Genomic DNA, 23,895 nt, shown 5'->3' on the forward strand with positions numbered 1-23,895 from the left:
TCATTTCAGATGAGGACATTTCTAATTCTATACTTCCGACATCAAACTTCAAACCCAGCCTATCCGGTACAATAGGAATGTGAATCAATGTTACAAAGGCAGAAGACGATGAGATAGTGTTATGTTACATTTTCTTTGGAGAGAAGAGGAAGACTGTTGTTCAGCCATACAAGGAAAATACATATAAACAGAAATGCAACTCAGAAAAAGTCATATCTAACCTGATTCCATTGTTGTAAATTGGACAGCATTACTGAACTGATTGCCATTCCCAAGCTTGGTAAATGCAGAGACACTGATAAAATAGGGGCTAAATGGTTCTAATCCAACAAGGTTTGCCTCATGGTTTGAACCTGAAATGTTCTTAAAGAAGGAAAAATTATTAGTATGCAGTTAATCTGCGTAAACATTGTGGGCCTCACCTTGAACCCACTGAAATGAACAGAAGATTTACAGCCACAGTCTTGCCTCTTCTACTCTGAGTAGCTTTCAGTCAAAGTATCCATTGAACTCAACAAAAAAGAATGCAGGGTCAAATTCTTCCTTTCCCTTCTCCTCTCCCTCTTCCATTGTGGCTCACAAGGAAGATATGCCAAGGGATGGTATCATAATTACCATAGTGTTATTAGAACAGATTAACTCCACATATGCCTTTTCTTTACCAGTATTGAAAACTCATGTCACCTCCCCATTCCCACATCACCCCCTCTCAAATTCTACTTCCTTATTACATCTCTGCAGCGGAAGACGTCCTGGACCATAATTTCTCATTTCTTTTACTCTACCTTAGCCAGACACAGAGACTAAGGAAGAGCTTTGGAAAAAACTAAAAAAAAACACAGTTCAGTTCCTGGTAGGTTTTTTTCCCAGAGCAGGCAAGGCATGTTTTGTGTAAATGTTGAGCAAACTATAATAGCAGCGAAGAGCTGAATTTCAGCAAGAAAACCTTGTGAACATCTTGTGGGATCCAAGTTATAGGAGAATTACGGTTCTTAACTACAATATTTCTATATAAATTGCTTTGCCTGTCTTGCTGCCACAACCTAAATCTACTTTCTTGTCCATGTAAGATCACATGAAAAAAATGTAAGGCACAGCAGATGCATTTGAGTGCTCCAGCCAGTTTCTGTATTCTAATTGGGTTTGAGTATGCCTCAGATGGACAGAAGAGAATAATCTTTGGTGGTGTCCATGAGTGCCCAAAGAATGTGTTTCCAAAGGCAGCTGGCTTTATAAACCATTGTTTCTATTCTTGTGCTCCCCTCTTCCAAGGACTATGGAAGAAACTGGAATGACGCCAGCATTTGATTCCACAATTGGGAATAACAGCAGCCTGTATAGGAGGCAGCACAGCAGGCCACAATGATTTCCACAATACATACACTTAACAACAGCACAAGCATTTCCTTGCATGTTCTGCAAGAACTGTATTGCTGAGGGAGCTGGGAACAATGAAGCTCCTCACAGTTCCACAGGTTCCTTACCTGCATGTCTTAAACTCATATCTCACTGCAGCAATGTCTTTTCTCTGAAGCTTTTACAAGTATCTCTGATGAACAGAACATGCTATATGATTCTATGATTCTATAGTTTCCAAGCCTGAGATGCAATCCTGGCCTCAGCCTGCTGCCTTTACAGTCTCTTGATGCCACCCAAGCAAACAGATTTAAGCAAATACAAATGCCTTGGTCAATTTTTGTATATAATTTTATAGCATCTATTTCAGTTAAAATTTATTCAGTTATCCTTATTCTGCAAAAATAAAAAATGCAAACCTCTAAACAGATTTTGCCATTTTTCAAGATGACAAGGAATGTCTTTCTTTTTTGAATCTCGAAAGTCTGCAGATACTAAATAGTGAAACAAAGAAATCCACTAAACAAGCAGCTTCTGTCATTAGCTAACATAAAACATATATTGAAACATGACCTAAAGATTAATAAAGCTCATCATTAATGAAATATTAGAAGCTCAAAGCAAATTAAAATCTAAGAATTCTTTTCTATCTAATTTTAGAAATTGAATTACAGGAATGGTGGGCGCCTGCCTTAATAAATAGGAGTTTAAAGGAGATTCGTAATTCTATGAGCATAACAGACATTTAAAATATTTGTCATATATTTTATTCCCAGAGCATGAAAAGAGTATTTTAAAAAATTAACCACTGTTAATGATAAACGTACCCGATAAAATAGTTTTCCGGTGTTGTTTTGATAAATCTTAAAATTATAGCTCATAATAACACCATTTGCTTGGGGACTTGGATCCCATTTTAGCCACACAGAATCTGCAGTGTAGTTGGCAATGGTCAAATTCTGAGGTGGAGCTAATGGCTCTGCAAAAGAGAAATGCTACTGAGTTCCAAATTACAAATAATCCAGGCAAAACCAAGCACTTTGGAGAAGCAGGACTTTTGTTACCATTTGTAGCTAAACTCAACAAAACAGTACTTCCTTGCTATTTACATATTTTTCTTTCTCTTTGGCATCAAACAAATTCCATTAACCTGGAATACATGTTTAGTCAGCAAGGGATCTTTTTAGAGATCTATTAATCTATTCATCACTTAACCCCATTGTGAGAACTAAGGCATTTAACAAAAGTCGTATCACATATATTGCTGGAATGCAATCTACTTCACTTCCTACATCACATATTTAGTGCAACTCAATATACATTTACAAGATCTATCATTTACCATGTGGGTGAGAAGAGGTCCATGTAAAGGAGACCTGTGTGAATGTGTCAGAAATACTTCCAAGTTTTAGAATTTCTCAATTATGTGGAGGTATGAAGAGAAATGTATTGATGCTTGCTTCAAAAGCCCTGACACTTGGCAAACTGCAACACATTCCAAAGGCAAAAGACATTTCTCCCTGGAGTTATTTTTGTAATCCTATGCAGAATGTGACCTCCTCTTGCACACTGTGGTGGGAGGAGGAGAACTCAGAAAACACTCTCTTTGTAGTGTTTCCTTCTTCTGAAAGCTCTTCACACACAGACCAATGGAAAATGGATCTTTCATGTCAGCTTTCTCCAGATCTGATGTTCAGATCTAAGACAGACGCAGTAACATATGGCAAATATTTCAAAGTTGGTTACAATTGAATTTGCTCACCTGACTCATCTGTGTAAAACTGAAGCATGGAAAATGGACCAAGTCCTTTTATTGTTCTTGCAGCTGCATAAATGCTGTATAATGTGAACGGTAGAAGGTCTTCCAAGATGATAAAATTATTGGTGGTAGAAAATGAGCTATTCCTTTCTGGACCAAATAAATTTAAATCATAACTTGTTATAATACCACTTGGCTTAACAGGAGGATCCCATGAAAGCATTACTGAGGTAGTTGAGAGGTTTGAAAATGTTTTGATTATAGGTGCTGATTCTGGAACTACATGAAGAAATAAGAAAAAGAAAAACAAGGATAACCTCAGGAAAATATGAGTTACAACAAAAGTGTCTTTAGATATCAATTAAAGTTGTGCTATGACTGGAAAATTCTATTTCATGGTCTCAACACAGAATGTCTAGCAGTTGTATAACAAAAAAGCTTTAAGTAATATGAGAAAAATAAACATAATCTTTTCTGGTTTTCCCCTTCTAGAAAGCTATTTAGTTTTTTCTTCTACATTTCCTTAGGAATGAATAAAATATACTTATCTTACCATCTTCATCAGTTCTTATATGCAAACTTAGAGCATGCAGTTCAGAAGATCCTTTATCAGTGGCTGGTGTGATTTTCAGAACGTAATCAGTATATTTCTCCAGATTGTCAAAAACGATGCTTGTGTTGTAAGTAACGAAAGACAATACCTTACTGGTTCCCAGTTGCAATAAACTTAGAGAAACATGAAAGAAGACTAAGCCATTTGGCTGGGATGGTGGAAGCCAGCTTACATTTACAGAAGATGAGGAAATGTTTTGACAGACCAGATTTTCAACAAAACCATCTGGGACTATGAAAGATAATAAGCAAAAAATAAATGCATGGATTACAGCAATAAAGCATCCAAAACTAAAACAGAAATAAATATTCAAAGTATTATTAGTCTGTAAATTCCACTTGTAGTATTTTTTACAACTTTTAAAAGTTATTTATGTTTCACTATCAAAAGCAAAATATTTTGAAGGCATGTATGAACAGCCATCTATGTTAAATTTGTTTAATAAAAGTCTTAATGATGGTTGAAGACAGTATTTGTATTGCTGGTATCTAAAAAAGCCGCTTGTGAACTATGTTTTTAGTATTAAAAGAGAAAGACTCAGATCAAAATGTCTTCTTTGCAAAGAAAAGTACTGCAGTACTTACTGTGTTTTATTTTAACTTTGCCATCATAACAGTAAAATAATTTTTAAAGTTAGAAATATTTAATAAATAGAAGCACTGATATATACTGAGCATTAAAAAGGTTATTAACTTACTGTCCTGATCTGTATAAACGTCTATTATTTCACTGGTTTTGTTTCCATCTCCAAAAGCTGTGCTTGCAGTTAACCATAATGTATAATGGCTGTATTTTGCCAAGTCATCCAGAACTGCAGACTGGGACATATTGCCATTGCTGTCATTACCATAACATGTGAAATTCTAAAGGAAATAAAATAAGTGTTGCCATCGAAAATGTTATTTATTCACTGATTTCTCTTTCCAGTTTCCCATTTAGCCATCACCACCACAAACAGATGATTCACCTTAGTGTTCAGGAGATACAGACCTAATTTGACTCCTAATGAATCCTGATTTTTACTGAAATACTCAAGTAATTTACTGTATGATGTCTGTTGTTACTCCTTATAAGTACGACAGAGTATATAATTGACTCCTCCTGTTTGTATTTGTTGACTGCCAATCCACCTTTTTATTAAAGCACATTACATCTGTAATATTGTAATGCGTTTATCCATGTTGCAAACAAGAAAACAACAAAGTATCATCTACTAAGTGCCCATAGATTGATTACATGATCACACATGTGACTTCCTTGCCTGATCTGAATGATGGAAAGCAAAGGACTTTCTGCATAGCAATGTTTTCATGGTGAGCTGGATTTTGTCCCCCCCGATGCACTGCCTAGTACACGTTCCAGTTATTTAGCCTGCCCACAATTTTTGGTGTAACATCTTATTCACACACTCTGTCACCTTAAAATCAAAGCTGGCTTTAAATTAATTGCTTTCCTAAAACAGAGAGGCTGCAAGAGCAGACCTGCTGAAACAGGACAAAGGTGACTGTAATGTTTGCATATTTAAATTCAGAAATACCGCATATAAACATGAGCTTACTAAAACCACATGCTAAAAAATGGGTTATAATTCTCTTGAAGAAAATTCCTGCTAAAGAAGCCACTGTGATACGCTCTACCACTTGAGTCTGTACTGAGTGCAAACTGATAGTGCAAACTATCAGTACTGAGTGCATACATAGTTCATTATGCAATCTTGAGGACTGCCACCAATACATATCAATTTACATAACTAATGTCACAGTTCACCAATTTTTTGTACAGATAAAATGATTATTCTTTTTTCTGCAGAAAGCAATAGGTGATATCTCATTTATTACCTGAGATTTTTACACCAATATCTGAGGACCTAGTTTTGCCTACAATCAGTAGCGCTCACATAACATAAGTAAACAGTTTGTCAGTGAAAATGTAAGCCTTTGTTTTGGATGCAGAGGAGACGCTGCACAAATTGGCAGTATAAATTTTTACGTCCACTCCTATTAACTTATTAAAGCACACTGTTAGGTTTGTCTGAAAGATGAGGTTAGGTGAACATCAGTCAAAAAGCAAAGGAATTTCACCTTAATAGAGGACTTTTTTATAAACATAGATGGAAGCTTGCACCATCTTCATGTAACTAAACAAAAAGGGCTGTGAAGACCTTTGCTTTACATTTGAGTAAGGTAAGAGACAGAATCAAATTCTAAGGTATTTAATTAAACTTTTCAATGCTCAAGCACAGTATAACCTTGTGACCCAGAAACACCACTTTACTATCCTCCTATTATTATTAGATATTGTAATTATTAATAATTAACTTTTTTGCAATATCTAATATTTTTAAAATACCTTAACTAATTCTCTGAGTTATCAAGGTAAAAATGTCAAAAGGTATTATAATTATTAATAATTAACTTTTTTTGCAATATCTGATATTTTTTAAAAGACCTTAACTAATTCTCTGAGTTGTCAAAGTAAAAATGTCAAAGGTACCACAGCAAGTTTTGATTCTAGATTTAATAGGAGTTTACTGGTATGAACAGCTGAAAATCCAACTCTTAGTTCAAAAAGCATACCTTAACAATGTAGTCAGCTGTCCAGCACTTAGGGACTCAGTGAACAAATATGAACACTATAACAATAGGCTTTTTGGTGGTTCAACAAAAGCTGTTTTAAGTGGTAGTTCCCTGTCTATGTGTAGTCCAAGGACTGGAGATTACATGAAACTTCTGATAGAACAAAATAGTAGGAAAGAATGAACACATAATTAAGAGTAAGGGTGAGCAGGAAGATGTGGGTACAAACTGAGAAAAGATGGAACTTGCACTAATTGTACCCTGGGGATAGAACACTATAGGAAGTTTTACAATTAACTATGGCTACAGATGAAAGCAAACAGCTTGGGATCTTTGGCTACAGCTGAAGAAATTCTTCCTTCTGTCTCTTTCTTCATCCATACATGAAAGAAGTTTTGACATAGCAAAGTATCAGATTATTAAAAGCAGCTAAGTGTAAGCAATACACACAGGCCATGAAAGTGCCAGCAGAAACTGGTATCTTCACCTCAGGAAGCAGTAGAAATTGCCACTGGCATAAAGCTGTAACTAGTTGTGTACAGGCAACACAGGGCTGCTGTTCTTCACTGTTAACCTTTTCTCCTTGTTCTGTTTCCTTCTTCAGGTTCATTGTATTACACCATTGTTTTAGACTATCACATACTTAACTCTGGTAATCTGATGAGAGTGGTGACACTGTGAGGGCTAATCCAAGCCATCCCTCAAGGAGCATAATCTACACCATTCCAGTATCAACCTAAGTGAAGAAGATGTTTCCTTTTTATGTGCAATAGTGTATTTTAGGACAGTTCCTCTTTATCCCTATTTTGCTCATACTGGTAAAAGAAAATCACTGATCGTTAAGTTAATGCAACACATTGCTTGCATCCCTTGTCTGCATCCTGAGGACAGACCAAACTGAATTTCACTCTGAACTCCATCCAGTCACGTTCGCTCAGGTTGACTTGAAGTACAACGGATGGATGTCTGGGGTCTATTGTTCAGTCCCTAGAAGGGCTGCGGGCTTTTTTTGTCTACTTAGCTCCTGGTTCTCCTGCATGATGTGCCAGAGCAGGACAGTTGTTATCTGTACTGAAATTCACACCTTTCTCACTTTCTCTCCAATAAAAATGTAAGTATAAAAAGCTTGAATAAAAGAGTTTATTCAAGCCAATTATATCAATTATAGATCAGTATTTAGCAATGATACAATTACTTTCATAGACTCTGCAGCTACTAATTTCCTGATTTTAACATATTCATAACCAGATTCTCATATATTCTCAAACTCCTCAGGCATGTTAAAGCCTGTGTGTGAGAATTGAGAATTTGAGACAACAGAGTAGCATTAGCTTTAGTATGACTTTAATATCTATTTCAGATTATGAAAACATTGGAAGATGTTTATTTGCTTGATATTCTTGAGCATCAGCCAGGATGGTTTTTCCAGCATCTAGAAGATATGCTTTAAAACTTTGTCCTCTGTTACTATGTCCTGAACAAAGAAGCAGATGAAAGACTACAGAGAATGACTGCCTACAGCAGCATGTCTGAGAAGGTGGGGTTCCTAGAAATTTGAAAAGATCATACTTTTTTAATTTACCTGTATAATTTCCAAACTGAAAATGCAGTTTGGAGAAACATAAGCAGATTGGATGCAAAGTATTCAGCTAAGGATTATTTCTTTCCAAGCTCATGCAATACAAAACTTACGAAGACATCCTGCAGCTATAGGGTTATACTCCTATGTTACAGATAGTTGTAAACTGTATGTGTGCATACACTCATACAGCTTATAACTATCTATATATGCCACAGACCCTCACCTTGCTGGGCCAGTGATACTTTGCTCCATCTTCCCTATCTTTTTCCTTTATTTCCAGAGCCCTAGGTACATCCAGAGGTATTTTAGCTCTCAGTGAAACAGTTTCAGCTTATTCCACTGAGAGTGCCACCTTCCTAAAGGCAGGAATAGCCCAAGTCAACAGTCTTCCTCTAAAATTGCTATTAAGAATTGAATAAATGTAGACACTCTTCATCAGATGGGCTAATTCAGGTATAAAGGTTTCTCCAGGGATTTGTTAGGCTAAGAAAAATGCTACCAACAGTAGTGTACCAACAGTGCAAGCACAGCCTGAAGCTCTGAACTGTAGCACTTATTTTAATCTCATCAGAATGTCAATTCATAGCATGCCTGCACCTAAAACTATGCAGACAGAGCCTGGCAACCACACAACTCCACAGAAGCTGGAGAAGTGTATACACTGAAGTATGACAGCAATTACTCAGTCACAGGTATTTGCAAAATTTTTTAACACTTTTTTCTAGTTATCCTCAAACACATGCATACCTCACACTAGATATATCTTGAGCATGAGGTTATTCAGTAGAGGTATTTTTTCATGCATTAGTTTCTCCATGAATATTTCTTTCTTTCCTTCCACATGTATAAAGCTTGTGACCAAAAACCTGTATAGGAAGCTTATTTCTTCTTATAAGGAAGCTTATTTTTTCTTATTGTATTTCTGTATCATAATATATTTTTAGACAGGAGAATAGAAAAACTAGGTATAAAATTAATATATGTGGTGCATAACTAAGGATGAAAGTAGCAACAGAAAAACCTACATGGAAATGTGCAGATCAAAAAAAACCCCTACAAATAACATTTTGCCTTTTATGCTTTAATTGAGGAATCTCAATATCTTTGTTTCAACATACAGAACAGTAATTTCCTTTGGAGAGTAACAAAAATATGAAATAATAATGTATTCACTACTTAGATATTGTCTTCTTGCTTTCAAGAAGCATGTAAAAACATGCATTAAAAAAGTAAAACCAGAACTGTTATAGAAATGTATTCAAATTGAAAGATTAAACTTAAATAAACAATCTTAAGGATTTGTAATGAATGCAATGTCTATCTATGTTGTGCATATATTGGATGTATGTGTATATATACACGTACATATAAACTTTGAGTATATATAGAATATACACAAGACCTATTTGCTTTAATACTCAGTTAGATGAATGTCCAATGAGAGGCACAATTCCAAGATATCCTTCTGTCTTTATAAGTTTAAAAACTGCCTTGCGAGAAAGGACATATGAAAAAAACAATATATTGTTAACCTTAAAACTGATTTCATCTTTAAAGAATCATTAGAACACTTTATTGAATTCTACAAAAGAAGAATGGGAAAAAAAAAAAAGCTTACCTGTATGAATATGCCTGAATTATTTTTGAAGTAAACTGAGTAATACAGTATATTTCCATTAGGCTTTTGAGGAGGAGACCAGAATAGTATTACTGACGTGGAAGTAAGGTTCCTGTACACAACATCTTTTGGTGGATCACTTGGTGCTGGAAGAATGTTAAGTTCAGCATAACTAACTCAAGGTTTTGTACATTTTAGTGCCCAAGAAACATCCACTGTAGGTTTGACAACATCCTATGTTAAATGAAATAAATTTCTGATTATGGTATAAAAAGTGCTTCTGGAAACGATGAAATAAAATAGGAGATGTAAATAAATTCTGAAAATGCAATGTTTTTAATTCTTGTTTTCATACCTGTTTGTATTTAGCTGCATTTGTAAGCAGATACTCTTATGACATTTGTCCTGTACTCACAGTTTTGGGCACATAGTAAGTCTAATTTGCAGCTATGGAAGTTGACTGAGGCCTCTACACTCTATATATGCTTATAGGAAAAAAAAAAATTATTTCATGAAAACTAAATTAAAAGCATTGCTCTCCTTTTGCTAATGATAAACAGAATTTAGGCTCCCAACTCAAGTAGATATTTCAGATACATAAGCCTGGACAGTATAGGCATTTCTGGTTTCTCCTCTTTCATCAGCCTGTTAAATATGGAGGAAGGACTCCTTTATGTCTTCTTCAGTTTGCCTCTCCTCCTAACAGAACGGCAGCATAGGGGCATATGGTCTTTTTCAGTAGCACAGCAATGTAGGAACCTCAAATTCAGTTCCTTAAGTTGGTTTAAGAGAATTCAAATCTGTATTTCTTGCCGTCCAAGAAAGTGATCTACACAACATGCTGCAGAATACTGAACACTATAAATTACCTTATCTCTCTTGCTTTGTGCTCTTCAAGTTTGTATAAAATACTAAAATATTAATTTGAGGGGGAACTCCTCAATCAGTTCCTAAAAATCCTGCCCTAAAAAGTCAGTTTATGTTTCCACTAGAGCTTCCAGAGCAAAGATAGGGAATATCTATAGCCTGATGATTTAGATGAGTCTTTTGAGGGATGGCTTGGATGGCTAGTCCCGCCAGTGACTGTGTGTTGGGAAATCAGTTTATCTATGCAGGATGTTTCTGAAATATGCCTGCATACTACCCATTTTGGAAAGTGTTATAGCAAAAGAATTGTCAGGAAAACCAGAAACAATAATTAAATTGAATGACTTTCAAAGCACAGTATATAGTATGATCCTTTACAAAAGTCATCTACTGTGTTGAAATTATAAAGTCATTAAAAGATACAAATCACTGTACACTTACAGATTTTATTTTCAAATTAAAACCATTTCAGACTTGTGAGATAGACTCTAAAGAGTAACTTTTGTATTAGAAGTCGTACCACAGCAAGATAAAGCAGAGCTATTAAAATAGTTATATAATTAATTTATTTCAAAATTTAAAATGAATTTAGTTTAATCTTACTTGTCTTGAAGAGAAATGCGAAGTTTTGCTCAGTAAATTAACAGAAATACCCATCATAACTTTATAGAGCCATAGATATATGTACAGACACACACACAGGCAGGTAGAATGTCTCTTCTTGACCAGTCAAATGCCACTCCTACTTCAGCAGCTTTATTAACTTAAATAAGGATGACAGAAATGTAAGCCTGAATTAAATGAAAAAGTCATACTATACATAAGCTTACCTCCTTCAGAAGTTCTGAATGTTATAGTATCGCTTTTTATGTTCCCATCTCCAAATCTTGTACTTGCTGTGAGGTAAGCACTATACTTATAGTTATATTCCAGGTCTGTGAACTGCAATGATGTTTCTGTTACATTAACACTCCTTTTTGACATCTTATTCCTAAAGAAAAAGTTGTTTTATTAATTCTATCTACACACCATTTCTGTATGTATACAACTGTGGCATACAACACAAAATTGAAAAATGCAGTATTGTGGTAACTATAAATATCTTTACATTTAAAAAGACTGGGATAACTTTTGTCTTTTATGATGACAAGCACACTTGTAGCATTGCATCATAACAGTGCTCTTAATTTTGCGTTAAACCCCTCCCCCCCCAAAACCAGAACAAAACCCCCACAGAAATACATTTGTAAATGACATCAGCAAAGACAATGATTATAGAGAATTTCAAGGACAAGCATGTACATCTAGTAACTACTATCAAATGGTTATGTAGTATCCCTGGGAAGGACACAGTAGGGCATAACTAAACTGTCTCCCTGGACAGGAATAGCGAAATATAAAAAGATTATAGCAGGAGGCATGCCCTACTGTGACTCTGTGAAACTGGTCAGAAGGCTGAAGTTATAAATGGAATAATAGAAGATGATATGGAACAGGAATTAGCTGGTGCTGAGTTAATTCTGGTGGAATGTAGCAGGGGATCAGAATGGAACTCTAGTCAGGTCAAAACCCGCCTAGAAAGACTGTAAGATCTAACATTAATAAAACACTGGTATTAGCATAGGTATGAAATGATTATCAGAAAGTAAAATAAGATACAGAAATAGCTAACCTGAATTCAAAAAGTCTGCTATTCCTCATTAAACTAATTTAATCTTTTAGAAAAAAAAAAAGTAGCAGGGAAAAAAAGCTAGCTAATATTCCATTCCTGATTTCTGTATGAGTGCATGCCCTGTATCTTTAATGGGATTTTATACAGGGATGATAATTTGACATGTAAAACTGAATATCTTGCTCCAGAAGTCACCAAGGAGCTCTTCACAAACAAGAGAAAGAGTTCTAATTCTAAAAAAAATGAGAAATGTTGATTCAAAATTAATAGATGGGCTGATTTTCATCCTTTGATCAATAAATGAATGTCCCATTAGCAAAGATCACTGTCTGATACTCCTGAAATAAAGTTATATTACTCCTGAAATAAAGTTATATTACCAAACTATTGGAAAGAGAAAACATGAGAATAAAAACAGTAAATTCTCCCTATCCCTTTCAGATTTTGAGTGGAATGTCTCTTGACATGGGAAATGCTCTTGGTAACAAAGAAGGTACACTACATTTTTCCCAAACTTCTGACATTTTGAATAGTCAGAAAAAAAATACAAAAGGTTACTGCTGCAGTTATCAAATTCTATACAAAGAAAAGACATATTTTCTTGGTTCTGTGCCTAATATATTCTTAGTATGGAAAAACATTGCTGGCTATAATTTAAGTAAGAAGAAAATCCACAGCTTACTGTTGCAAACACTTCTGCCCTGAGTAATTGCATTCTTATAACATCTTACTTTCCAAAAAAACATTCCCAAAAGCAGGCACAGTTAGGAAGAACAGAATAATGCCAAAAGGCAACAGCTATATGAAAGTTCAGCAATTTTGTTAATATGCCATTAATACTCTAGAACTGCAGACTCAGGGAGTATGAATACTGTAGACTTAAGGCACACAGAATGTTGCTTTGCTGCCTGCTAGCACCCAAAAGTACCCTGTCCTGTGACAAATTCTTTGAAAGATAGTAACAGTGAAAACATTACAGATATTACCCTTATTATACTAGTAGTTGGGGATTCTAGTTGCAAATACATTAAAGAAAGGTTATCAAATTCTTTATAGCTGTTCCAATATATTTAAGGGAAGGAACATTTATTTAATGTATGTATTAAATTTCTTCTTTCTGCCTTATTGAGAAGCTCTGGGATCAGCAATCTCCCTCAGAATCTATCAAATGCCTCCCAAATGCAGCAACTATGGCATGGCAGTTTACCTTGTCAAATCTCACACTACAATGCACTTTGTGAAATTGCATAGACAGTTCTGTTAAATACTTAAAATTTCCCTCTTCTCCCTTTCTCCCTCCTTCCCCCCCTCAAAAACACCCCAACCAAACTCTGAGGAAGAAGTGAAGTTGTGACCCCTTTGAAGGCAACGGGAGTTTTTGTCTACTGTCATTGCCTCAAGATGATACCTAATACCTCTCTAATTTTAGATATGGCACAGTAAGGACAGATAAAACAGAGCAAGGAGAATGTGGAAGGATAAAGGACAAGGCTTACTGCAAAAAGTCGTGTGGTTGTTTGATTTATATATTTAGAAAGATGGCTCAATCAACAGTTTTAAAAAAATAATTCTTACTAACTCTTTTGCCATAATAACAAAAGCAATAAGCTTTAAGGCATTATAAGGATGAAAACTTGTATAACCTCAAGTCTTCGAACACAGCTTGTATCAAAACCATAATCCTTATTGGGAATTAACTCTTCCTTAGCCAGAGGGCAGTCTTTAATTTAGTGGGGTTTGTTTTTGTGGTTAAAGAGCACCAGGCCTTGCCAATACAGGAAAAATAACCAGACAAGCCTAATTTGACTTTTCTGGAAAGAAGAGCTTACTCCTGTTCCCTTTATCACCTCTTAACCAGTAGCTATAATTAAAAAAAATAAATCAGTAGGAACTGAGGCCAAACCCTACCCCAAAACTGTCAAGTAACATTAAAATAATAAATGTAAGCTCAATAGTAGTGTGCTTATAATAACTGCTGATTTGCACATCTGGTTCACATCTCATAAGGTGCACATTAGCATTTGCTTCCTGCACCTTCGTAGTAGCAATAAAATACTGCAGATAAATGCAGTATATTAAAAGTGATCATTAACAAAATCTCTCTCCCAGCAAAAGTTATACAGAGCTTTGAAGAGATACCACATCACTAGACTATTAAGTTATACAGAGAGTAGGACAGAAACTGCAAGTTTTAAAGTGACAAAACTTTTGAAGGTGAAAAAAATCCCAGGAGGAATGACAGAAAAAAAATAGGGAAAAAGAAAGGGTAAATAGAAAAAAACCCAAACAACACAGTAAATAAACCCATTTTAAAATACTCATTTGCTACGAATATCATAAGTACAGAATGTAATAGTAGTAATAACTGATGGCAATACAAAGACTCTTAACATTGCTCTTACATGCTTTCCACAACAGGAATCAGTATTTTTCTATTTTAAGATTATTTCAAACCTCCTTGACAATTTAGCATAGGCTTGTGTCCTAACTTACAATGGGCCTAATCAGAATATAAGGAAAATAATCACCATGCTCTAATTTAAATTTTAATTCATTTACCATAACATAACCTTTAGAAAAAAAGGTTAGAAATGCTTACCAAAGTTTTAATACCTCGATTTTCAGCTAATACATTATATCTGAATTTCTATATACAAAAGGCTAGTATTTTAAGTGCTGGATGAATATTTGCCTTCCAAACACGTGTAATCAACACATTGTGTAAGAAAAACCTAACATTCCTGATAGGTTACAGATTAATATTTATTCTTAGAACTACTTCCAGAAAATCTTACCAGACGTAAACTGTGTAATAGAGGATAATTCCATTTGGCTCCAGCGGAGGTTTCCATGACAACTTCACAATGACACCCGACAACTGTTTTACGGAGAGGGATTCTGGAGGAGAACTTGGAGCTATAAAATGAGAGAACAGGACACAACATCTTGTTAAACAGCTAAGATCGATGGGATGCACAGCACCCTTAAATAGGTTTTTAATTATTTGTGATGGAAAGTGAACTTTGTACGACACCGGTATACTACCCATCAACTACTGTTAAAGCGCAGCTTCTTTTCCGTTTTTGTGACAGATGATAAAAGAAGATTTTGCATGGTGGTGTTAGAACATCTGTTTCTGTGATTCAATGGAAAAAGTACTTCATGAGAAAACAGAGCAACGGGTAGGTCACAGTGATTCACCTACCATCCAAATACATTGCTGTGATTTTTTTTCCCCTTCTAATAAAAGCGAGAGCTTTATAGGTATGAACACATGTAAAAAACAGCAAATAGTTCCCGTGAGGAAGAAGAAGTGCTGTAAAGAATTATACAAAGCACCAAAAGGTGGGAAAATGATTAAGCATGGCATTGAGAGATTATAAAAATGGGGGTAACTAGGCAGTGGTAAAATCTATTCACTCCATTAAATAAGGACCACATTCACACATTTAACATGTCACAAGGGAAAATACAAAGACAGGCATTGACTGAGACTTAAATTAATTTTAAGATGAACTCTACACAACACCATATCACAACTGTGTAGGGAAACAAGAAAACGAAAACGTTAGACCGTGTTTGATTTCATTCTGCAGTTCATATAAATAATGTTGAGAAAAAATATACCTATGTATGCGTTAAGTGATATAGCTTCGTATTAGCATGTTGTAGAGAAGTAAATCTTTCTTCATCTTGATTCACAGATATATGTATCACTATGAAGTAATATTAGAATTACTTTTGTTTTTCTCAAATTAAACCAAAGAGCATCATGCACTAAAAATTCAGGTCATAGCTGTAGTCATGCATGAAAATTGAGAATATGAGCACAGCTATTAGCAAATCTATGAAACATTTGGTCTGAACCTTGGAACACTGTGTTCCTCTGAATAAAGAACATGTGGTGTATTATAAATATTGTTTTTCAGTTGTTGTTCTATCTTTCACTATTTCAAAATTTGGCATAAAGGTTTCAGAACTCTCTACATTTAAAAGAAAAACATTTTTTATGAACAAAGGTTCACTGAACTCAGTGAATGTCTGTATTTACTAGCGAAAAATGATGACAGCTGTATTTAGTGTTTTACTTGTTATATTATCCTCAGTGGCTATATAATAAAAGATCTGTCATACTGTGAATGTCAAGTCTTTTTGGAATGTCTAGTTCATGCTACAGTTCTTATCCAGTGAATATTTTGCTGAAAAACAGACTCTACATTCTTCTAAATAAAAATACTCTATGAAAAAGATGTGTTTATCCAAATTTGCTGTTCCCAGTGTGCTCCAGCAACACTACTCTTGAGCAAAGGCTTATTACTGACAGTATGAAAGTAAGCCCGTCAGCATCTTAGAGATTTGCAAAGATCCATTATCATCAAAAGCTGGATCTTAGGCAAGTCAGTGCTCCCTAAGACATGAAAAGAGACTTAACTGGGGAATGGTTGATTGGATATTTGTGTCGGTGCTACTTTAGGCTATATTCCCAGAGACTTCCTCGCTATGCAACAAAGGACAGATAGACTCCTCCAAAATCTGAGTCACAGCACCTAAGCTGAGATTCTGCTTTGAACGTACATCAGGGTTCCCCTCCAGAAACAATAGAGGGGACCAATGATAACTTTCTACAACTAAATTGGGTACTGAAAGTACAAACATAATTTTATAGCTCCTGTGAAGATTTATGACCCACTGTACTAATTAGCAGGGATGCAATGACTGTGTTCTACCCTCAATCTGCAGTGCAGAACACTCTCCTGCTCGATTTGGAAGTCCAGAACTACAGATAATGGACTTTGAGCATTTTCATAATATTAATAATTCTACATCTATACATGTGTATCTCCATATCCATCCGTTTAGAAGAATCCACAAATCTCCAAAAAGAAGAACCAGAAATGTCCCTGGACCATTCAAATTGCCTTTTGGTGGTTTTCCCTTTCTCCAGCTCTTACACATCTAGAACCAAACACAGTATTTAACCATGTGGTGTATTAGATTAAAATAACATTAGTGAATTAAGATTCTTCAAATTAATAAGATATTGGTAAGACCAAAATATCCATGCATAGCAATCATGCCATTTCACATAGCTTGTACTCATAAGAACATTAAATAACCAATAGACAGATAGATAAAGTTTCTGTGTAGACATCAGTACAGGTATAGATAGGTATAAGTATAGGTATAGATATCAATACAGAGATATAATTGCAAAAAAAAAGTATGCAAAACCAACACATATCTGACATGAAGTGCAAGAATAGTTTAGGACTACAGGCAGATGATACATTGCAACTTCTGTTCTAACTTACCATCTTCATCAGTCAGTATATGCAGAGGTGAACTACGAAGGCCCTCCCCCACTGTGGTACTAGCAGACACTTGTACAGTATATTCTGTATATTTCTTTAAATCTAAATAAAGAAGAAGAATTCGATAAAACAACCATCCACTGGGCCAAATTAGGTTTTTGAATGGACCATAAGTAGTTCTGACGTGGCCTATAATTTACACTGATCTGTGTCTTTAGAGACTGAAATATGCATTAACAAAACTTGAACACAAAGTATTCTGCATGAACAAGACGGGGCAAAGCCCTACTTAACAGTTCATACTTCATATTCCTAGAATGCTTTACAGTTTGTCCTTGGCTTTACTCTGAATATCTGCTGGTTAAGGTACTGAGTTCCCAGCATGCTGTGTCATGCCTCAGTAATAACAACAGAACATAGGAAAAGATGCAAAGGTGTATGGAATGGGAAGGATTTCTCTCTATCCAGAATAAAAGAGGAAAACGTACAGAGGTGACTTGAGTGTTTACTTTGGTACGATGATAGATATGCAAAGAAATCTATTGAAGTTCCTTGTATTTTAAATATCTAAAATACAACAAGATTTATATTGGACTATAACATTTGTGCCCCATTTCACTATATTATGGCACGTCACAACAGGCTATTTCTCAGGAAATGTAACATGTAACTTTGTATAAGGACAAGAAGAATGATATCCAACCAATGAAATAATTGATCTGCATCAGCCTGTTGATCCATTCTCAGAACAAGTTACAGTTGCTGTTAAGTTCCACATCATTATATACTGGCCTGTAATACGTAGTGTCATAAGAGTACTGTTTATGATTCTTTCCTCAGTTCCATTAGTCCTCTTGAGATATATTGTGTAGGTCTGTATGATTCCATTGGGAACAGATGGTGGAAAAAATGATAATTCAATTTCCATGGATGAGATGTTCCTATAGGTTATGTTTTCTGGTGCAGAATCAGGAACTAGAAGACAAAATTTAGACTCGTAGATTACTGTCAGCTTCATTGATTTGTTAAGCATTTCCCTAAACCAGTTTAAATGAAACACATTGTGAACATTTAGATTTTTACCCTATTTTTTGCATAAAATAAATGCTAAAAGAGGCTAATTGGAAGATCAAAAACATGTCAAATATACACTGTAACAACAAGGTACAGGTCACTAAAAATCTTAACAGTTAAAAAACACTTTAGCATGACACTAAACTTTCCTTCTAACACCCCATTCTTATCACTGCAGTTCTCCAAGTTAGCCATTGGTAGGAAATTTCCCATATTGGCTGCCATAATTTATACTTTGTATCATCATTTGCATTTATTTCCTTTTCCTTGGGTTATCTACACAAACTGTATAAATAAATACCTGTATGGAAAAACAAAGGAGCCTAACATATTGCTGTAAGGGCCCTGAAAGCATCCCCCACTTCTGGAGGGACAGCAGTAGCATAGCTGAGGACTGCCTCCTTGCTCATGACATGCTCCCAGGAAATGCTGCAATGAGGCTGCAGCCAGGGCTGACTGCTGGCCCTGGGAACTGCTTTCAGCTGGGGCTCTCGTGCTTTGCCCCTGCCTGAGCTACAGCTCCTGCTGCATCCCTACCATGGCTGTGCTTGGCCATGGACCCACTGATCTAGATCCTGACTTGCAGACTGATGTTGCAGCCTGACCTTAGGTTGGCCCCAACACTACAGACCTGCTCAGCTGTCACTGGGCTGCATCTGACTTGGTATCACTGAACCTGCTAACTCACTTTCAAGGCTCGACCTCAGAGCTGCTTCATCTATGTGGACTTTGGCAATCTGAACTCTAGGCTGCTCTGGCTGCCACCCCCAAACCTCCCCTGCTCCCTTCACTGGTGGTTGGTTGGACAAGCCCCAGCTAGTGAGGATCTTGCCTTACCGGCCCAGGGATGCTCTTGGCTCCCCATCCCTTACAAAGCAGCTGGCCCTTGCTGTGTCATGACAATTGTTTTTTGTGTGTATGTGTCTGCCTGTCCCCAAACAAATATACAAGTATGTTTTCCATTATCCAAAATTGGACTGACAGCATAATATATCTTATTCCAGAAAATCATAATCCTACAGTGACAGCACAATTTGCCCAGAAGGTCAGGTAAGCCATGGAGATGGTTTTAGGATGCCCTAAACGTTCTCATAAATGCACTAACACTTGATGAAACTCTGTATTCAAAAGGCTAGATAATTTCTGGTTACGCAGTATCCAGAAAGGGGATAATTGCCATGAGAAGCAGACAAATCAGCCTACAACTCTGACTAATTTCATGGTAAAATGGTAATAGAGAACTTGCAAGAGCTCTTCAAATACACCAGCCCATTAGTAGGCTGCATTTCACTTGAAATGCTCTATTCTCCATATCCTTCCCTAGTTTTATTCTTGTCATCTCACAAAATATTTTTGCAGCTTCTCAAGCTTCTCGTCTCTATCACACGCAGCTGGGATGCAGATTTTTGCTCTGAGCATCAATGGCATTAGGCATTGAGAAAGAACTGTGTTAGAATACAAATTAGATGAAAGATGGATGTGTAAGTTAAAGAGAGCAATAAAAAAAGTCACATCTAAGGTCATTGTATTATTTGGACAAGTTCCTACATGCCTATGTACACATGCCAAAATAATCCTCAAAAGTAGCACAATCTCTTGGCAGAGATAGCTTAGTGTTCCTATTATGACTAGTGTTTCATGCAATCTATTCTTTCATGCAATCTAAAAAGTAGGTGTTTGTGTCTCTGTTCCTTAAGGGCTTGAGCAGTTAGGCAGGCCTAGACTACTTCATATAGGAAAAATCAAAGTTCATTTCAGAAACAAGGAGGAGAAGGAGCTCAACATGATTCCACTATGTCTTAACAACCAAGTAGCATCCCCCTACCCTAAGATACAGCCGTATGTGCCTGTCTTTCCTTACTGAGAAAAATGGAATAAACAGCATGCTTAGTTCCAGGGCTACTTCTAGGTATAGACAAAGAAGGTTATTATCTGAGGTAGCAAATTGGTGAAGATGGCACTAGACACCCCCCCCCCCCCCCCCCAAAAGGACGATCATCATACCTTTGCTACCTGGATATGGCTGAGTCTTAAAGGAAACTAACCTTCCCATCTGTCTCCCCAGCCACCTTTCATTTCTGATTCTACAGCTTAACCCAAACATCTATTCCTCCACGTAAACCATTATCCTCAGCATTTACTCCAGTACCTCTCCTGTTTGGCTTCACTGAAAGTTAATTAACTTCTGTTCATATCTTATAATCCTTTCCCTTGTCCTACCTTACACATACTTACTTATTCAAGTCTCTTCCTGTGCCTTGCTACACCGCTTTAATGCTCATTTGTACCAATCCTCACTTTAAATTTACTTTCCTTGCTTGGAAAAACTTCATCCACTCTAATTCTCTGCTATCTGGTTTTATCTGTACCTTCTCAAAATTACTTCAAAGAGACAACTTTTCCTGCTACAAAACAGCATTTACCTGTGAATTTTCTTTTTTTTTATTTAACCATCAAGATCTAATTATGAAATTTAAATTCATAACTTGAATTACAAATTGCACTCATTTTTTGAAATCCCTCCCTTCCTACAAAAAATTATTTTCTTGACAAGGAATCTTCAAAGACAAATAGTAAAATATATGAAGTCCATCACACATGAAACGTCCCACTGTTTTCTCTAATTCTTAAGCTTCCTTATTATTTATTTCATTACTTTTGTCTTGCATATAAAAGAGAAAACATGGTTCAAACTTACAGCTTTGCAAAGCAAACATGTACTTTTAAAATTAATTAACTGATCTTCTAGGCAGGAAAGGTCATAAAGGAATGGATTCTGGAAATTATTATTTTTTAAAATATATACTCACCAGTTTCAGAAGTTCTCACCAGAAGTGGGAAAGATGACTGATTCCCATGGCCAAGTCTAGTGAATGCCCTTACAGAGATGTTGTAGGGGGTATATGGCTTCACTTCACTTAGTGATATACTTGTAAATGAGGCATTTTTGATAAATACATCATTGGAATCACTGTACAGAACTTCATAGTGAGTTATGAGACCATTAGGCTGCTCAGGTGGTAACCATCTCAGATTTATTTCTGTTGCAGTTACATTTATTAACTCTACATTTTGGGGTGGGGAGTCTGGTTCTGCAATACAGAAATCAAAGAGAAAAAATACCCTCTGAGACTTTCAATTAATTGAATGTAGAACTGATCCCATAAACCTACTGGATCCTAATGCTTAGATTAGCTAACTGTGCTATTTATTTTGCTACCATTTTGTTACTCACTCTCCTTCTCAAAACTTTACCACTTTTTAACTCAGTTAATTTTAGTATGTCTTCTTTTAAATTTGTAAAACTAGGCACCTTTTTGAATCCCAGACACTTCAGCTTTTCTGGAATTTCTTTTCTAATCCACTTATAAATCTATCCAAAACTTTCATTTATTAAGAAATAATCTCTTTTGTCTACTGCTCTCACACAGACTGATCCTCCAAATTTCCTCAAATTCACATTCATTAAATTTAACTGAAAGCCATCTTACTGCTTTTTTCTTAAATAACCATCCACCTCATTTCACTCAAGCAACCACTGAATGAAAAGGAACTGTATGCACTGTAACTAAATTCTCTTTAGTTTACTGATACAACTGCTAATTGATGACCATGAAGACCCCAGTGTAAATCTCACATGCACTGGTGTGAAGGTCACACACAAAACAAGTCCAGCTCCGGGGTAACGTGTTGGCTAAATCTACTGTCAAGATATGAGTTCATGTGACTCCAGTGAGCTAATAATGCATAGAAGTGTGGAAGGAGTGAGTGGGCCACACTTACGAAGAAAATAAACAAACTTTGAATGTCAACCTTGATTCCTTTGAAGGCTTCACCACTTCACCTCTGAAATATCCTGCCTATAAAATTTAATAAAATGTACTAAGAACCCAGGATTATGAGATCCAGTTTATGTATAAATACCTAAAACCCAGGTATTTCAGAATTTATCATGACTGTTTTTGTCTCACAACAAAAGGCCTCACAAACAACTTTCATCCCTGATTTTGGAGCATGTGAATGAGAAGTGTTAACTGTATCAGATCACTACTCTCTGGATGATAAGACTGCCCACATGGATATTTTCCACCTGAAGAAGCTTAATTTTTAATTGAGAAGCATTTTGCAGTTTATCTGGCATGGTAAAGTATTTAAATATAACAGCCTAGTGTCTTCCACAGTAATCTAAGACTGATGTAGTTAACCTTTTATTTGGAGGAATCCCTCTTTTCAAGACTCAAATTGTCACTCCTAGGTTGGTTAAAGTTAGGAAACAACGATCTCAACCTGAATGACCTCAGAAGAATAGAGTAATTACACACAGCCTTATAAAAAAGCAGGAACTATTGGGAGGAGGTTCTCAATAGTTTCCTCAAGGTTCAACACATATCTTCCCAATGGATGAACAGTTAGCCTTAAACTCCACTCTGAACAAATTTCTGTAATGCTTAAAGGCAAGGAATTGTAAACTTTCAGAGAAAAAGATATTTAGATAAGTAATTGTCTGATCTTGCCATACTCCTTTCCTCTCCAAACTACTAATGGCACAGATGCATGCAACCTTTAAAGAAAAATGATGAGCACTAAGTTTCATTGTTTGATATTTTGGTTAGTTATTCAGATCATCTAAGATTCTTAAATCCTCATGATTTTTAATCCTGTAATCCTTTTCTCTCCTTTATTATCACTTAATTGTTTTTCCTATACTGTAGTGTATTTGTCAATAAGAGAGACAAATGACAACTGGATAGTTATCTTATTACTCTGACAAAATCTAGAAATAACTTTGCTGAAAACAGTGAAAAATATAAACTTGATAGACAAGAGAAAAGATTAAGGTTTAACACTCATGACTCTGCCCTGTAAATCAAATTTCTCTTTGCCAATGGCAAGTCCAGCTACTGACCCTGTGCCTTCATGGGTGGGGACTGCCATGCAAGCAAGCAAGGAAGATCCAGAAATCTTCACAAAACAGTATTATACCCTACATTAAAACTATTGATTAGTCTTATAATTAATAAAGTCCCAAAGCTGCACAAAGCCAGCTGCATATATCATTCACTGTAAAAACCTTTCTTCCTTTTGTCTCTCAGAGTTGAAATTAGTTGAATGCTGTTCATGCTACAGCTTTCACCATTATTTATAGCACTTACCTAAAAATGGTCTGAATGAAGTCACTGACTGACAGATGACTAATAATTTCAACAAATACTGATTTTATTTGTACACTTTCTTCCCCTCCTTATGTATATGCCCAGTCATCTGAGAAGTGCAAACTTCAATACAGAAATCAAATCATCATTGCAATGTATTTACCGTCTTCAGGGGTTCTCACAAAAACATCATTCTCTTCAGACAAAGCACCTTCTCCAACTGTGGTAGAGGCTGCAACTCTCATTTTATAATTTGTGTATTTTTTTAAACCTAAAAAGATTAAGAAAAGAAATCTTGACTTCTGACTTCTTA

The 23,895-nt window shown here is 35.8% G+C and overlaps 1 protein-coding gene across 5 annotated transcripts in view; it reads right to left on the reverse strand.

Annotated features, from left to right (window-relative positions):
- Positions 1–23,895, reverse strand: part of PTPRQ (protein tyrosine phosphatase receptor type Q) — a 129,520-nt gene that overhangs the window by 61,407 nt on the left and 44,218 nt on the right. For all 5 annotated transcript variants that reach the window (XM_061454683.1, XM_061454682.1, XM_061454681.1 and 2 more), the window contains exons 30-41: positions 23,746–23,853; positions 21,240–21,521; positions 18,148–18,330; positions 17,356–17,457; positions 14,839–14,959; positions 11,202–11,362; positions 9,505–9,650; positions 4,426–4,591; positions 3,669–3,959; positions 3,119–3,394; positions 2,184–2,335; positions 222–363 (exon numbers count right to left, since the gene is read on the reverse strand). In XM_061454683.1, coding sequence (XP_061310667.1) covers positions 222–363; positions 2,184–2,335; positions 3,119–3,394; positions 3,669–3,959; positions 4,426–4,591; positions 9,505–9,650; positions 11,202–11,362; positions 14,839–14,959; positions 17,356–17,457; positions 18,148–18,330; positions 21,240–21,521; positions 23,746–23,853 — 2,130 coding nt within the window. The remainder of the gene's footprint in view (positions 1–221; positions 364–2,183; positions 2,336–3,118; positions 3,395–3,668; positions 3,960–4,425; positions 4,592–9,504; positions 9,651–11,201; positions 11,363–14,838; positions 14,960–17,355; positions 17,458–18,147; positions 18,331–21,239; positions 21,522–23,745; positions 23,854–23,895) is intronic.

The sequence above is a fragment of the Pezoporus flaviventris genome, unplaced genomic scaffold (assembly GCF_033815535.1).
Source record: "Pezoporus flaviventris isolate CSIRO_AGI_PZ_B2104156 unplaced genomic scaffold, CSIRO_AGI_Pfla_v1 ptg000016l, whole genome shotgun sequence".
NCBI lineage: Eukaryota > Metazoa > Chordata > Aves > Psittaciformes > Psittacidae > Pezoporus > Pezoporus flaviventris.